The sequence below is a fragment of the Neofelis nebulosa genome, chromosome 2 (genome assembly GCF_028018385.1).
Source record: "Neofelis nebulosa isolate mNeoNeb1 chromosome 2, mNeoNeb1.pri, whole genome shotgun sequence".
Classification (NCBI taxonomy): domain Eukaryota; kingdom Metazoa; phylum Chordata; class Mammalia; order Carnivora; family Felidae; genus Neofelis; species Neofelis nebulosa.
The window spans coordinates 54,431,721-54,448,437 of NC_080783.1; the positions used below are offsets into that span (position 1 = coordinate 54,431,721).

General features: G+C 36.0%; 1 protein-coding gene across 10 annotated transcripts in view; it reads left to right on the forward strand.

The window, feature by feature from the left end:
* ZNF385B (zinc finger protein 385B) overlaps positions 1-16,717 on the forward strand; it is a 405,481-nt gene that overhangs the window by 311,593 nt on the left and 77,171 nt on the right. For 9 of the 10 annotated variants that reach the window (XM_058712603.1, XM_058712524.1, XM_058712533.1 and 6 more), the window contains one exon: positions 6,505-6,650. The exons of the other annotated variant lie outside the window; for it this stretch is intronic. In XM_058712603.1, coding sequence (XP_058568586.1) covers positions 6,505-6,650 — 146 coding nt within the window. The remainder of the gene's footprint in view (positions 1-6,504; positions 6,651-16,717) is intronic. 10 annotated transcript variants of the gene reach the window in all.

Consider the following 16,717-nt stretch of genomic DNA (forward strand, 5'->3'; position numbering starts at 1 on the left):
AGTTCTTTATTCTAGATTAAAGTCCTTTGTCAAAATCTCTATTTTATTATTATCTCCCACTCTGTGGATTACCTTTTCATCTCCTTGATATGTCATATTCCCACAGATTTATTCTTCATAGAGTATATTGTCAATTTTTTTATTTTATGATTAACACCTTTTGTTTCCTATTTAAGAAATCTTTGCTTACTCCAAGGTCATAAAGATGTTCTGCTTTTCTCTTTTCTGTTTGATCTTTTAAGCCAGAAATGCTAAGAATATCTTGAATGCTTAAGAAAGTTTTGAATTGTAATACATTTGGTTTTCTCCATGTTTTTTCCTTATGCGGTTCACTCTACCATTCTACCACATTCACCTCTCAAAATATGCATCGTTCCTCGAGACTTATCTTAAGAGATAGCTCATCTATGAAACCATTTATGAACCCAACTCCTAAACAGATGTAATTTCTTTCTTTCTTGAACCCCTGTAGCATTTTGTTGATAATTTGTGATCCCTGACATATCCTGCCTTTTATAACTATTGAACTTAAGTATTTATTCTCCCGGGATATGGTGTAACGTGAGAGGAGTAGGAATAGTTCATAACTCCAGTAACCAAAGCTTGGTATGTGTCAGGCACAGGATTAAGCATTTTTCTTAGAAAAGTACTACCAGTCCTATGCCGTAGGTACTCTTATTTTCCCGAATTTATACAAAAGAAAATAGAGGTTGTCCACATTTGCACAAGAAAGTAGTAGACCTGAACTCCTGAACTGGTACATTTCACTTGCGTAGAACAGCATTGCCTGAAGGACATGCCAAGCATTAATGGTTCCAGAATCTCTGTGGGGGTGGGGGCGGGGGGGAAGAATTGGTTCATGCTCAAGAAATTGAGAGTAGAAATTATATCTGCCTCGACATTCACAGTGCCTGTTACTATATTGTAAGCTGCAAGATGTCTTGCAAAAAAGAATCACTTTAAACTTTGTTGAAGCCAGCATTTTTTAAATGTATTTGAGGACAGAATCTTTTTCACTTAACAACTTTACATATCACCCACTTTATGGAATGATGACATGGGCTTTAGAGTCAGTCAAACAAGAACGGAAACTGAGGCCTTACTACCTACCGCATACTAGGTGATCTCAGTCTCTTTAAGCCTCAGCCTTCTCATCTGTAAAACGGGATAATAATACAAGCCTCATAGAATTGTATTATAATTTAATAAAATAAGGAACACAAATCACTTAGCCATATATAAAGTAAAATCTCATTAAATGTTAGTAGTGGTTTATCTTCTCCAAAAAGTAAAATAAATTCTGTCTGATTCAGGTTATATAGTCCCTGCAGCTGTTAGCACTATGGCTTTACAGTTGTTCATCCATAGTATTTATGAAATTAAATAATACTATTACTTAGGGAAGGTTATTTTTAGATAAATATATTCTAGAAGCATTTCCTATAGAGTATTAAAGAAATCTTATATATTTTAGTTACCAGTATCAATCACTACATTAGGATCAAATAAAAGTTTCAACTAACTCCCAGCTTCAAAGAAGATTGAACATTTTAAATATCTTAATTCAATGGTAAAATGCTGTCTGCAGCTGGAGCATGTGCCAATATAACTGAAGTGTTTTCAAGTGTGTAATTTGGTGACCATAGCGCAGTAGTAAAGAACAAAATTCAGTAGTCAAATTTCCTGGATTTTCGTATTGCCTTCTCCATGTACAAAATACTTGTGGTTGAGCTTATCTTCTTTGTGACTCAGTTTCTCATCTGTAAAATGGGGCTAGTAATAATACCTTGTTTATTAGGTTATTGTGAACACATATGTATAATTTACACATATACTCTTTTTTTTAAAGTCATTTGTTTCGAGAGAGCACACCCGTGCAAGAGCATGGGAGGAGCAGAGAGAGAGAGGGCAAGAGAGATTCCCAAACAGACTCTGCAATGTCAGGTCAGAGCCCAACGCAGAGCTCGATCCCACGAACCGTGAGATCAACATATACTCTTAATATATACAGAAATCAGTATATAATATATAATAATGTATAAAGATGTAAATGATATAAACATATAATTTAATATACCTAAATGAGTATATATGGATATACACATACAGATATGTATATATATTCTTATGTGTGTCTATGTATGTACATACATATGTAATGTGCTTAGAATGGTGCCTGGCACACAGTATGCACTATAAAAATGTTATCTCTCAGTTTTTATGTGGCCTTTTCAGAAACAAACCCTTTTCAGTCACATAGCCTATTCACATAGCCACCTCCTTATGACTACAGTAGAACTCCTGATACCTTAGTTTTCCTCACATGACAGACTGATGAAAGAAAGGAAATGGTGAGAGAGAGACCACAGGAGATGCTGGTTGGTGATTGTTCTGGTAAGAGGGAAGGTTACTCACTGAAGCTGAGAAAGCAATAAAAAGAGAAAACTGAGTTTGGTAGAACTTGAAACGCCACTCATTTTAATTTCTTTAAAGATGTCTTGGGGGGGGAAAAGATATCTTTGGGAGTTCTATAATTGGCATTGCCTCTACCTAATAGACTTTTATAATATGCTAAGCTTTTTATTTTAGTACTCAAGAAAGCAGACATACATAATGGCATAAGAAGAAACTACTTCTGCAGGATATAGAATATAGATTTGATCTCATTCTGTAAATGCTTCTTCACACAGTTTTTCTGTGACTTTGGAGTTTTCTCCTTCTAACGCTGAAGTGTTTCGTTTGCTCGTGTTATGGTACATAGGGAAGAACCACTAGAAAGCCTCACAGCTATCACCTAAACCTTCAAGGTAATATTTCTAAACGTGAAAGATCACAGCAATAATGTCAAGTGTTGCCTAACTCTCAAATGAGGTGTTATTGTGATGAATTACGATATAATCCGTTGACATAATAAAGCACCTATTATGTTACAGAGGCAGTTGGCTGTAATAATAGTTTTATGATCATAGTGGTGAGTTGTCTTTCTCATATTATTGGTTTCATAGTTATAGATGAAAACAACTTGGAATTTACAGTGAAAATGAAATTGGGGGGAGAGGCTTAATTGCATTCATAGGGGGAATATATGAACATGTGGAATTTCCACGGTGAGAGTGGTGACTGTTACATCTTTGGGGTATACATGCTGGTGTGTGTGTGTGTATTTCATTTTAGGTCAGGGAGTCTGATCAATATATATACAGCAAGTGATATAAAATCTTTATTGTCAAACAAGGTAGAGCCCTATTATGACTTAATTCATTATGATATATACCAGATTATATCCTAGGCTTTGAAATAAAGCTACATATAGGAGGTATCTTACATAATATTGCCAAATCATACAAAAGACAAAGGTTGGTCCTGTCCCCTGGGCAGAGCAATGTAAAGGATTTTTATGCTGAAATCCATGCTCATTCCTTGTATTTCCAACCCTCTTTTTTTTTTTTTTTTTTCTCAGCAAATTGAAGAGAAATTAAGCATTTTCTTGCAGGATACAATGTATTTTGGCCACATTTCTGCTTGTATCTCCCACTAATTTTGGGGCATCCTAGGGTGAGGAGAAATGCTTCCCAGCCTCAGAACAGTAGTAAAATCGGGAATAAGGTGACAGAGGGATTAAAACCTAACCCAGCCTGTGCAAAAAAGTGCACTTTATCCCCATTCATCTCCCACTTGTAAAAACTTCCTCTGAAGCTGTGGGTCTTGGTGAAGCAATCTGAAAAAGCCGGTCTTAAAAGTGAAAACAGCAAGGTTGAGGTGAAGGGAATTGATGAAAGCAGTTTGTATTTATTCAGATCTATCAGTGCTTTAAAACAATCTGTGTTTAACATGGCAAATTGTCTGTCATTAAAATGCTAATGAATGGTAAACAGCTGCTAAGTTTTTATGCTAATGAATGGTGGCTGCGAAGTAGTTCTCAAGCCTTGTCTTTATTAGCATAGATATTTGATTGGGTAAAGGGGATCATTGCGCATTCTGACCTTTGTTGATGGAGCAATCTGTTTGTCAGGTTCTGTGTTGCATTACATTTGAGTTGAGTTTGTTAGTACAAAATGACTTTTGCCAGGCCCTCTGATACCGTGTGCTGCTGGTGTTATCAGAGTGTTATCATTATGGGCTTAAGGAAAAAACTTTGCTTTTTGGTGAGTGGGGGAGACCCATGATGGCAAAATAATTCATCCGTTCATCAGGCAGCTTGAAGTAGAATAGTTCTGCATACTTTCTAGACTTTAGGCTTTTGACAATTATAATAATTGTGAATTGTAAAAGGCCATCGTTCTAAAATAAGAAATATCTCTTTTTTTCAATTTAGCTACAGTTTTAAAGCAAAGCTTTTAAAATAAATATTTTAATAAGTGCTTCTGCAGCATTTGAAATACTGACATAATATATCATCTTGGATCTATAAACTCTGAAGTTAGCAGTGACTGTAACGTCACCTAATTAGAAGAAAAAGTGTAATTAAATACAGGGTGGTCATGTGAATGCCAGGCTGAGATCAGAGTATTTACTTTAACATCTGAAAAACAACATTACTGTTGGATCTATACTTTTGGTTGATTCTATTTTTGCTGAGTCCTACTCTACATTCCCTAATGGATGAGGCTGACCTGAAGACTTGCCATTACAGATAAATGCTTCAGACGCCTTTTTCTTTTTTTCTGCTTTTAGGATCAATGTAAATAAGGCATGATAGTCCATTAAACACTATTACTAATAATGTTCTGGAATGATTTGAAATATAATGCAGAGTTTTTTAAGAAAATCCATTATCCAAAAATACATCATTGAAGTAGAAATTTTAATTATTCTGGAACACTGTGTGAGGACGTTGGTAGAAGTTTTAATAGTTGGAGCATTTCCCCATACTGTTTATTTCTCCTTTAAGTCAGTAGGAGATTTTTGGCATATGATTATTTGTGGTCCTATATAGACATGCTGGGAGAAATTGGAACCCTCATACACTGCTTGTGGTACTATAAAATGGCTCAGGCATTTTGGAAAACAGTCTGAACATTCTCGAAACATTAAACCATATGATTACCATATGACCCAATAATCCCCAATTCTATTCTTGCGTATATAGCAAAGAGAACTAAAAATGCATCTCCACACAAAAACTTACAGACAAATGTTCATAGCAGCATTACTCAGAATATCCAAAAAGTGGAAACAACCCAAATGCCCATCAACTGATGAATGAATAAGGAAAAAGTGAGTCTATTTCAATGGAATATTTCACAGCCTTAAAAAGGAATGAAATCTCATACATGCTACAACATGGGTGTGCCTTGAAAACATTATGCCAAGTGAAAGAAGCTTGTCACAAAGGAACTCATATTGTATGACTTCATTTAAATGAAATGTCCATAATAGACAAACCTAGAAACAGAATGGAGTAGTGGTTGCCACGAGCTGGGCGTGTTGAGAGGAAGTGTGGAATGACTGCTAATGGGTATGGAGTTTCTTCTAGGGATTGTGAAAATGTTCTAAAATTGATTGTGGTGATGTGCACCGCTCTGCAGAAATGCTAAAAACCATTGAATTGTATACATTAAATGGGAGAATTGTCCAGTATGTGAATTACATCTCGATAAAGTTATATTAAAAAAAAAAAAGGCACACCTGAGCCTGTGTCTCAGAGAGCCACCTGCATCAGCAGCTACTCACCTACAGTATGTGGAGGCTTCAGAAGAATGCTTGTTACTGGAGAGGAGTGCTTTAAATCTCCCACACATGGTGTAGCCCAGATTCCTAAAGAGATGACAGCTAATTTAATTGTTAAAAAAAAAGGGGGGGGGGGGTTAGTGGCTACAATAACACAAAGCTCATTAGAAATAAAAGTGGAGACAAATACTTGAGTTCCTGTCCCAACTTCTCCCCGTCCCCCAATACCATGCCCCACCCAGGCAGTAATCACTCCTTTTGGGTTCCCTAACTATCCAATGTCTAGACTACTTATTGCCCTCACAGCAAGGGCAAGCTTCACTTTGGTTTTTTTAGAGATAAAATTGTTTGAGTCATAATTTTCTTGGGAGCAGTCACTATGAGTCCGAGGTTTTTTGTTCCCCTTGTAAAAACCCTATAATTATCTTTGATGTGCATAAAGCATGCCTACTAGCTGTTCAATAACTGACTAGTAAAAAGCATCTGCTGCAAGAACCTCATCCCCTCTTCTCTCCTACATTTTTGACTACTCAGCGACAATGGTTGAACCCACAGGATGATCTCATTCTGCCCCACCTGCCAGCAGGATCTGTGTAGTTTGTATCTCTGAGCAGCCCTTGGCCCCTGCCGTAGGGAAGTATTCTGCATCACTGTCTCACATAATGAACAAGAAGACCCCTTTTAACTGTATTCTCTCCTCCTGTGCCATTTGCTTACTTTCAGCATAACTCTCTTGCTCTGGGGTTGCAGCTCAGCAGTCCTCTTTTTGCATGGTTGGTTGGGGGTAGATGGATAGGAGGAAGATTGAATTCATTTTTGTTTTGTTCTTGGCAGGCAGTACATGCCACACTGCTACACTTCCTGCTCTTGTGCGCACACCTACCCTGATGATGCAGCCTTCACTGGATATCAAACCATTTCCACTGTCTTTTCCAGTGGACAGTAGTTCTGCTGTGGGGCTCTTTCCAAATTTTAACACAGTGAGTAAATGCATTTTTATTTTATTTGTGTCCTCCTCAATCTCTTTCATTCCAGTTGTGAATAGGCAATAGATATAGCCTGTTTCCAAAGTGTGTAAGTTTAGACCATATATTGGTTACACTGACCAGCTATGTTGTGCAAGATACTCCTTCTCCCGTAGGGGTTAGTCCAAACAATAGCCAGCATATTTCTTTTACAAATATTCCCACAAGTGACTTTTCACCTGTGGCTTTGAGCAGTTTTGACAGTCTTCGGTGGCTTGAGAACCTTATTATTTCTGGGATACTATTCACATGCTCAAGAACACAATTTAGAGATACCAAGCCACATTGATTTTTCCCTACTACTAGAAAGAAAGGAAATGCTTTAACTACCTAGATACATTTTTATTTGGGACATATTTTAGATCTTAACAAACAGAATTTTTATTGGAAAACTACTGTGGATTATGTGAATGTGACTCTATTTTTTTAAAAGTACTTTAAAGCTACATATTAATTGTCTGCATGATACTTTGACATTCCCTTTAAAACATACAATAAAGATTAGTGAATTACCTACAATTACTAATGTTCTTCATTCAGGTCAGCTGACTGTTTATCTGAATGAAAGACATTTTGTAGGCATGCCAAGTGGAACATGACACCTTTCAACAATAGAATTCAGCATAAAATCAGTCCACAGCCAAATGCTAAACTTGTAGGAAGAGAAAAGGTTAAACAGTTCAGGTGATTGTATGAATTGTTTGTTTAGTCAATAAATGCAGTCATTTGGGACCTGATGGTCTACATGAATTATACAGCATTATAGAAGCTGCCATAATCAAGAAAAAGAATTGCATTATCAACACCACCAGACAGTGAGCATTTGAAGTATTGCCAAGTGTTTCCTTTTGCAAACTTATCTTCTGTATGAAGTGAGACAGAAAGATTTTTCCTCAAGGCTTGTAAATAAATCTGCTGATGGGCCTTCTGTCATGGCTTAGTGTCGTAAGGTAATTAGGGGGTAGGGGATCAGCCTTCTTTTTAAGGAGCACTAGCTGTGACTTAGCGAATAAACAGTTGAAGTGAATGTTCACGTCTGTTTGGGTTTTTCAAAGACAAGTCAAACAGTTTAAAAAAAAAGAAGAAGAAGAAGAAGAAGAAGGCATAAACAGGTGAGCATCATTTCTAGTGCAGTGGAGCAGTTCAGTGAGAGAAATCAGGCCTGCCCTGACCACTTTAATCCATCAGGAGTAACCACCCAAAACACCACATCGTGCCATTTCAAACAACTTGAACTCAAGCATGCCTGTTGTATCGTCTACTGAAACATGGGTGATACATTCCAAGCATAACTGAATTAAACTATACTTCTTAAAACACTTACTAGGTGTTTTTATTTTGATTAATGTGCATTTAGAAGACAGCATTTGTAGCCACTGCAGAAGTCCAGCCACTGTCAGGCAGGCACTGATCATGTGGGTAGGGTAGGCCTGAATGGTTCCTACTGCAGCTCATTTTTTTTTAACACAAATAATACATGGATACTTATTTCAAAGATTCAAATAAAACAGTAACATTCAAAGCAAAATGTGTAAGTCAGCCTTCTCTGCCCTGTGTATATGTTTACTCCCTTTGCTAGAGGAAAGCACCCTCATAGGCATCCTTGTCTTCCCTTTCTAGAAGTATGTTATGTACATACTTAATAGGAACCCAATCACAGTTGTCTTTCTACAACTGTGATGGAATGATCGGCACTATTCTCTAAGTTACTTTTTTCAACTATCAAAATGTCTTACGTATACTTCTGCATTCTTAAGGGCTATAAAAAACGGAAAGAATGTCTTCATAATTTTAAGGTAAAAATACGGTTTCATAATGGTTTACTAATGTTGTGTAGGGCTGATAGACATACTAACTTGCCTTTTTGTTTGTTCCATATAGCAATTAACATTACGAAATCTTTGAGAAAACCCAAAGCATAATTCTTTTTTTTTTTAATTTTTTAATGTTTATTTATTTTTGAGAGGGAGAGACTGAGTGTGAGTGGGGGAGGGGCAGAGAGAGAGGAAGACACAGACTTCAAAGCAGGCTCCAGACTCCGAGCTGTCAGCACAGAGCCTGACGTGGGGCTCGAACCCACAAGCCTTGAGATCATGACTTGAGCTGAAGTCAGACGCTTAACTGACAGAGCCACCCAGACACCCCAAGCGTAATTCTAATAGGAGCTCACTTTTTTTTTCTTGAAAGAAAATAAACTAGTAATTTTCAAATGGAAATACTTTTGGTTATGATGAAGAATATAGCAAAGAACTACATGAAATAATCATTTTACTCTCTGTATTATATTACATCCAATGCATTTGGTGGGCAGTGAGTACTTCTGGTAGGATATTAAAAATTAAGTCACTGCAAGTGCGACCCTCTATCATCTGGTAAATAATTTATAGGATCATTGGACTACCTATGATTTTTCATTGAGTTACAGCTTCAATTACTCTACTCTTTTCCCTATAGACTATTCCATCCCAGTGTCTAACTCACCTCATAAATTTCCTAGGACAGTTTCATAAAAGTCATTGGTGGACAATGACATTTTCCTAGGAAACATTTTTGTATCACTAATAGTAATTATACTAGATCATTGTATATTTGTGAGGTTTTCTATCCTTCAAAGAACTCAGACCTTAGAACATTTTAGTAGACCATGATTATGATTCAGTTCCTATTGTCTAGAGGAGAGAGAGTTAGTAATGGAAGAACTGAGACTTGAATTAGAATCTCCTAACTTCAAAACTCATATTCCGGCTTGTCCGCGTCTTTGGATCTTTCGGTCCATGTTACCTCCCACATCATTCAGTGTGAACAAAGCTCAATCAGAAATCTTTTGTGCTTTTTTCTGGAAGCATGGTAGCCAATTTTCAGCAGAATCATTACATAGAAAGAGGAAAGAATTTTTTGAATGTGTAAAAAACAGAATATATTTTAAAAAGTTGTAATTTCTTGTTAGCAAATTTTAAAAACCTATTCCATTCAGTAGTCCACTTGTTCTTTGAAAGGCAAGGTGAATGCTATTATAATCACTTTCTTTTTAACCAAAGATAGTATTAGTAACTATAAGAAATATATTTTAACTCGTAATTATTATCAGAAGAATATAAACACTGTACTCTCATACCATAGCTCAAAGTTTTAGAATTTTGAAGTTCTGCTGTCTTCTTTAAGCAGATTTTTAAAAATGCATATAAAGTAATGGTTTCCTCCCGTTTTTGTAGGGGAGTATGATAATGTTGCATGAGAATTATAGCAAGAATGAAATGGGATTGTCATATTCCAAAATGGGATATTTGCCTGTTGTATATTAAATGGTACACAATGAAGAGACATGCTTCACAACATTCATTTAGTGGCTGTCTTACCATCTACCCCACGACTGACAAAATCTCTCAGTGTTTACATGTGAAGAATAAGCAAATAATTCAAGACACTGTCCAAACGGAGCTATGAAGAGACATGCTAGGAAAGGCAGAGTGTAGATCACTGATACTTTCTGATGAGCTGCATGTCAAGGATGCAGGTCTGGAGAACAATGATGTTAACTCTGCACTTCAGCAGTTTTACTTTACAGGGGGGCTGTTTTGAGTCACTTACAGGTAAAAGGCTCTGTAAACCACAACAGCAATGTTTAAAGATCTCAACCTTTATATCTAAAGCCTAATGGGCTTCTTTGCCTAGCTACCTATTAATGCTCACTTCCACCACTGCCCCACCTTCAACCATTTGTCGTTCAGGGCCGACTTAGATATCACCTCCCTCACAGGAAGTTTTCTGTGATCTGCGAGTCTGCATTAAGTGCTATCCTCTGTGTTTCCAGGGTACCCCCGGATTACCTCCACTATAGCAGTTGTCACACTATAGTCTAATTAATTACCCAATTATCTATATTAACTAGAATGTCAGATCCTTGAGGACAGGGCCTATGGTATGTTCATTGCTGGATGCCTGGTATCTGGCTCGAGAGCTCAGTAAAACTTTTCTGAAGGGAAGGAAAAAAGGAGGGAGGAAAGGGGCCCAGTTTTTTGCTTCTCAATGCACATGCTCCCCTACCCAGCAAAGGAAATACCAACATTTCTGAGCCGTATCTACGCATGAGGTATTAAGCCTAAGTGTTCACTTTCATTTGTATTTCTCTGGGAACTGTCATCCTTTTTTTAACTTGAGGGCAATAATTAGGTACAAATTCTTCTGCAGCTCTAGTTCTGGCTTCCTCTGTGTGGATGGTATGGAAGCTTTGCAAGTATCTACTACATTTCTTGTCCTGGGTCCTACTCTTAAGAGCAGTTAGTTTAAAAAGAAAATTATTCATTACTGGGTTTTATTGAAAACATAATATATGCACTAACGAGTACTGGATTTGATGAAGAGGATAAACAAAATAAGTAAAACAAAAATTCCCTAGTGCGCAAGAAACTTCTAAGAAATAGAATAAAAAAGACTAGAAAAGGAAAGATAACAAAAACCAAGAAATATAGGCAAAGTAAAAATAGTTACTGAACTTTACAGTATTATAGAAGAGCCAGAAAGAATGATTTGTTTTGTATCCCAGCAGAGCTATTTTCATTATTTTATTTTTCACTTTGATTAAATTTGTCAAATGCCTCATGGTCGTCCTTTAGTTACTGTACATAATGTTTTGGTAGCTACCAAAATGTATTCAATTATTTCTATTAGAATTGGAATTTATCATTTCCTTTACTGTGGATCCAATTGTTATCTTCATTCAATCCAGATAATACCTGGTATTTAATATATGGTGTTTAACAAGCAGGTAATACACGATGTTTAATTCTCCATAAGAAGAGGCTGCTTCAGAATTGAAATAAATTGCATATTTAACAGGATGGATAGTATCAACTTATTATGATAAAGTAAGTCCATTAAGAAGCCAGGTCCACACACATACTGCCATGGACTGAGTGTTTGTGTCCTCCTCCCCAAATACATATTTTGAAGCCCTAACACCTGCAGATGGTATTTAGAGATGGGGTTTTTGAGAGGTTAGGGTTAGATGATCATGAGGGTGAGGCCCTCATAATGGGATTAGTGCACTTACAAGAAGAGACCACAGAGAGCTTTCCCTCTCTCTACCATGTGAAGACATAGTGGGATAGCAGCCATCTGCAGCCAGGAAGAGAGCTCTCACCAGGACCTGAAGATGCTGGTGCCCTGATCTCAGACTTCCAGTCTCCACAATTGTGATAAAATATATTTCTGTTGTTTAAGCCACCCACTCTATGGTATTTTGTTATGGTAGCACAAGCAGTCTACGACATATATGCAACTTATATATTGTATGTGACGATAATAGGTCAAGTTCCTTTTTAACAGCCACATACTGGATAGATACACAGATGTATTTGTGTGACTCTCCATAGCTATAGATATAATCACAAGCCACCTCAAGACCACAGTCACCTATCAATTTCTCTGCTGATTGGCAGGTATTTTCCATGTCTACTATTTCAGATGTCTTTTTGAGTCCTGCCTTGTTTTTGCAACTGCTCTAGGAAAGCATGAGCACAATAGCATCACAGATGCTTTATTGCAAGAGGCTCAACAATCTTATTTTTGTGAAAAATAATCTGATTTTTCCTACATACCTTGAAATTATTTTTTCCTGACACATTAACAAATTTGTGGAACAGAATAAAGATGATTTCTAAGCATACAGTCCCAAATCACTGTATGCCTCTGAATCACCCATGCCAATCTGTGAAATGATCTATATATCTACTGTTTGTCATTCTAAACCCTTGAGATTCTAGGCCATCCACAGTTTGGTAATCTCAATGAATATTTAAATTTTTTTTTTCTTGGGACGTGTGGGTGGCTTAGTTGGTTAAGCATCAGACTTTGGCTCAGGTCATGATCTCACAGCTCGTGGGTTAGAGGCCCATGTTGGTATCTGCATGGACAGCTCAGAGCCTGGAACCTGATTCAAATTCTATGTCTCCCTCTTTCTCTTCCCCTTCCCTACTTGTGTTTTCTTTCTTTCAAAAATAAATGAACTTTAAAATTAAAAAAAAAAGCTCTAAAATTTTTCTTTCTTGTACCAGAAATAATATATTTATCAAGGAGGTACAAAATAAAGAAATTGGGAATCAAAATCACATTTATTTTGCTATTAATTCATGCCATGTTTCTCATGATGTTTTACTGTAAGGAAACCTGAAGTAAGCCAAAACATTTAAGTTTTAAATCTATCTTTAATACTTTTACTATCTAATGAAGTCTTGATTTAAACATTTGGATACATACTTTTTTATCTGATTTTTTTTTCATTTAATTTAAACAAAATATTTTATCTCTGCTAATGGAACCAACTGTGAGGTTTTTTGTTTTTTTTGTTTTTTTGTTTTTTGTTTTTTTTTGCCATTTAAGCCTTCTTTTTTACTCTAGTAATGCTTTGCTCTCATTAAAAAGTTATATATTCCCTATTTCCTGGGATGTTAGTATGTCCAGCTACTCGAAATGATACATGTGTCCAAATAAAAAATAGAATGAAATAGAGATAAAATAAATAAAATAAAATGGATAAGAAAATAAATAAAATAAAAAAGAGAATATGGTTGAATTTTTATTTTCATGATATGCTTAAAATATATTGAAGGATCCTATTCTTCTATATGTTCTAATGAAATGTATATTAGAATGTGCCAAGTTGAAATTTTCCATGGTTACTGAAATTTACTTAAAGAGGGGGGAGGGTGAAGGCCTGTTGCTGGACTTAGAAAAGTGAATAGCAACACCCTAGATCATTTGAAAAAAAATGTTTATAGGAAATCTTTGAAATGTCGTATAAAACTAACAAAGATTTTGTACAAATATTTAGGCATAAATTCCTGCCTGGAAATTTTTACAACTCTATTCAATATGACAGAGAAAAATTATGTAAACATGACCTGGGAGGAAAAAAACTACATCGTGACCATCTATCTATACTATTGTCTCCCTCTTCAAACTACAAACATATCTTTTAAAAATTTAAGTCATATCCTTTGCCCTATTCAAAGGGTCAAGATTTACCTATTAAAGACTTTGTGTTCAAAGCTCCCTTTACTCACTGTTGAAACCTCTTTAGAATATGTAGATATTATTTATATGGTATGTATACATGTATGTTTATATAACGTATGGTCATATGTCTTCTCTCTCCCTAAATAAATTATTTGTCTGTGGCATCTAGGAAAAGGCATTCATTCACAACCACTCACTAAATGTCTATGCATGCCAGTCATTGTGCTAAGAAAGAATTACAGTGAATAAGACAAAAGCTGCTCACTGTCTGATAGACATTACTTCTTCCTCTTGTAAAATTCACCATAACATAATAGAGGATATTGTTGATAGTCAATAGTCAATTCAGTTGATTAAGCTGCCAAGAAACATTAGATTAAGACCTTGATGGGCTCTTATGCAGTAAGGGAACACAAGGTTTCAGAAGCCTGTGAAAAGAGGCATCTATAGTCCCACCACGCTATGTCCTCTCACATGTCCCTTTCATTATCCCAGTCTCAACCTCACATGGCTCTGGGACCTCATCTTCAGTGCTAGGGTTTCAAGGATTATGTGTACTTGGAGGGCACATCAGATTTTCTGGCAAGACAGGTCTTCAGTCTTGGCGCTGTCCCAGCACAGCATTTTTCAAGAGTAGAGTCAACTTGGAAAAAGTGTCTATGTCAGGCCATCTTCTTAAAATAATTTATCTTATTCTTAACAAATCTCCAGTTAATTAAAAGGAGAAGAAACCAACAACAACCTTGTTCTTAGCTTCTCTCAGTGACCAAGTCTTTAAGTGCCAATGATAAAGTAGGGGAGCTTAATAAATATAAAAAAGTAGCAAAATATTATTGTACCAAACATTCCCTTCAGCCCAAAATGTTATTTCCAAATTGGTTGCTCTATAAACATTCATTGATGGTGGTGTTTTCTGGAAAACTTTTATCAAAAATTTGGGAATCCATACAATAGCCAACAGACTGGGCTTTTTCTTTTTCTTTTTCTTTTTCTTTTTACCTTCCCCCCCCCCCCCCCCACTTCCATCTAGATTCTTGTATTCAGAATTAGGTCTTAAAACTCTTTGGGGGAAGGAAAAACATGTTTTGGAATATTCCAATCCCTTTACTTTTAGAACTGTCATTGAGGGTGCTAAAGATGAATTGGAGTGCTATTTAGCAATCTGTGAAGTTTCAACATCTTTGCGGAACCAAGTAGGAATCTTGGAAAAATATATTTTTCACAGATTTAGCTGTCAGTTTAGATGTTCTTACCTTCCTTTTTATGTTCTGATGCTTGAAAAAAGATTGGGAAAAACTTAAATTATATGAACAACACTTTATTTTCATGGAATTCTAGTATCAGAGGGCTTTAACATATTTTCAAGACATTCTAGGTTAATTCTTCTAACACGCTCACATATAAAATAGGCTACGAGTGTCATTGTTGCCCCCTTTTTGCAAAATGGAAGATTAAAGAATATAATCCAGGCTTCACATTTCTTCCAGTAGATAGCTCCGCCAATGAAAAGGGAAAAAAGCTAAATATTAGACAAGCAAGAGCTGGTCTCCACCCTGACATATTTTGAATTTAAATGTGTATCTTTCTAACAAGTTATTCATGTGGGACATATTTAAGTACCCAAAAAATCCTTGTGGCTCCTAAAGTCAGATTTAAAAAACTCTCATTTGATGTGTATTCTATTTATTTTATTTTTTAAGATTTTATTTTTAATCTCTACATTCAACATGGGGCTTGAATACACAACCCCAAGATCAAGAGTCACATGCTCCACCAACTGAGCCAGCCAGGCACCCCTGCAAGTGTATTCTACTTAGAAGATAGACTTGTCTTGTCAGTCTCATACTTTTTTCTTACTGTGAATAGTTTCTACAGCCAAGTAATGATGTGAGTGTTGTAGTAGGACACATATCTGATCTCTTTCACAGGTTTATGGTTTACAATAATTAGAGGTGTACATTAAGTCTCCATTAATTATAAATATGTGTCTGGGTCTAATTTATCTTTTTTTTTATGTAGACATCAAACATTCATAGTATGTAAATTGATTCATTTTCATAATAATATAATCAAACCCAAAAAAACCTTCGTTTCCCAAAAATGAGCTGAAGCTATTAGAGGCTAAAATGATTAGTAACACCACTATTACATAGTGTACACTTAATTGTCAATTTTGAAGTACTTACCTTCTAAAGAGGTGTTGGCATTCATTTAGTCAGTCACTCATTCATGTGTTATATCTCACCTCCTCCCCAAAGCCACCTGGAATGTTCTCTCTGATCTCAAAGAAGTAATTCTGTTTGCCTTGTTCCAAAGTAAATCTGTAGCTATTCTACCTGGTCTTGATGCTGCTTCATGCTACATGGGGAAGCAGGAGGCAGAGTGAAGGACAGTGAGCTACTTCTTTGCGCAGGGAAAGAGCATTGGACTGGGAGCCAGAACACTCATTCATATCTGGACTCATTCTCTTTGATCTGGAGAAAGTCACTTAGCTCCACTTTTCCTCATTTTAAAACCAGAGGTGATAAAACCTTCCTAATCTATATCATATCATGCAAATTTAAGTTTAGTATGTTTATGGAGAATTGAGGATATGACTGAATATTTAGAAAATTTCTGAAATTTAGTGTGACTCTGTGAAAAAATCATAACTATACAACCTATCACCATATTATTTTTTAAGATTTTATTTTAAAGTAATCTACACCCAATGTGGGGCTCAAACTCACAACCCTGAGATCAAGAGTCACGTGCTGTAGGGACTAAGCCAGGCGGGCACCCCATTGTATCATCATATTATTTTTAACAATCTAAAATTCCATGAATATCAAATGAGATCATGTTTATGAAAGGACTCTTAAAATGGCAAAGCTCTATTCTTATAAATAATATTAATATTAATATTTCTGTCCCTTTGATCTCATCTTCCTAGCCAATTACCTTAAACAAACCAAGTTATATTCATCACTGGGGCTGGCTTTGTGCATTAGAGCAATCCTAATTAAGGT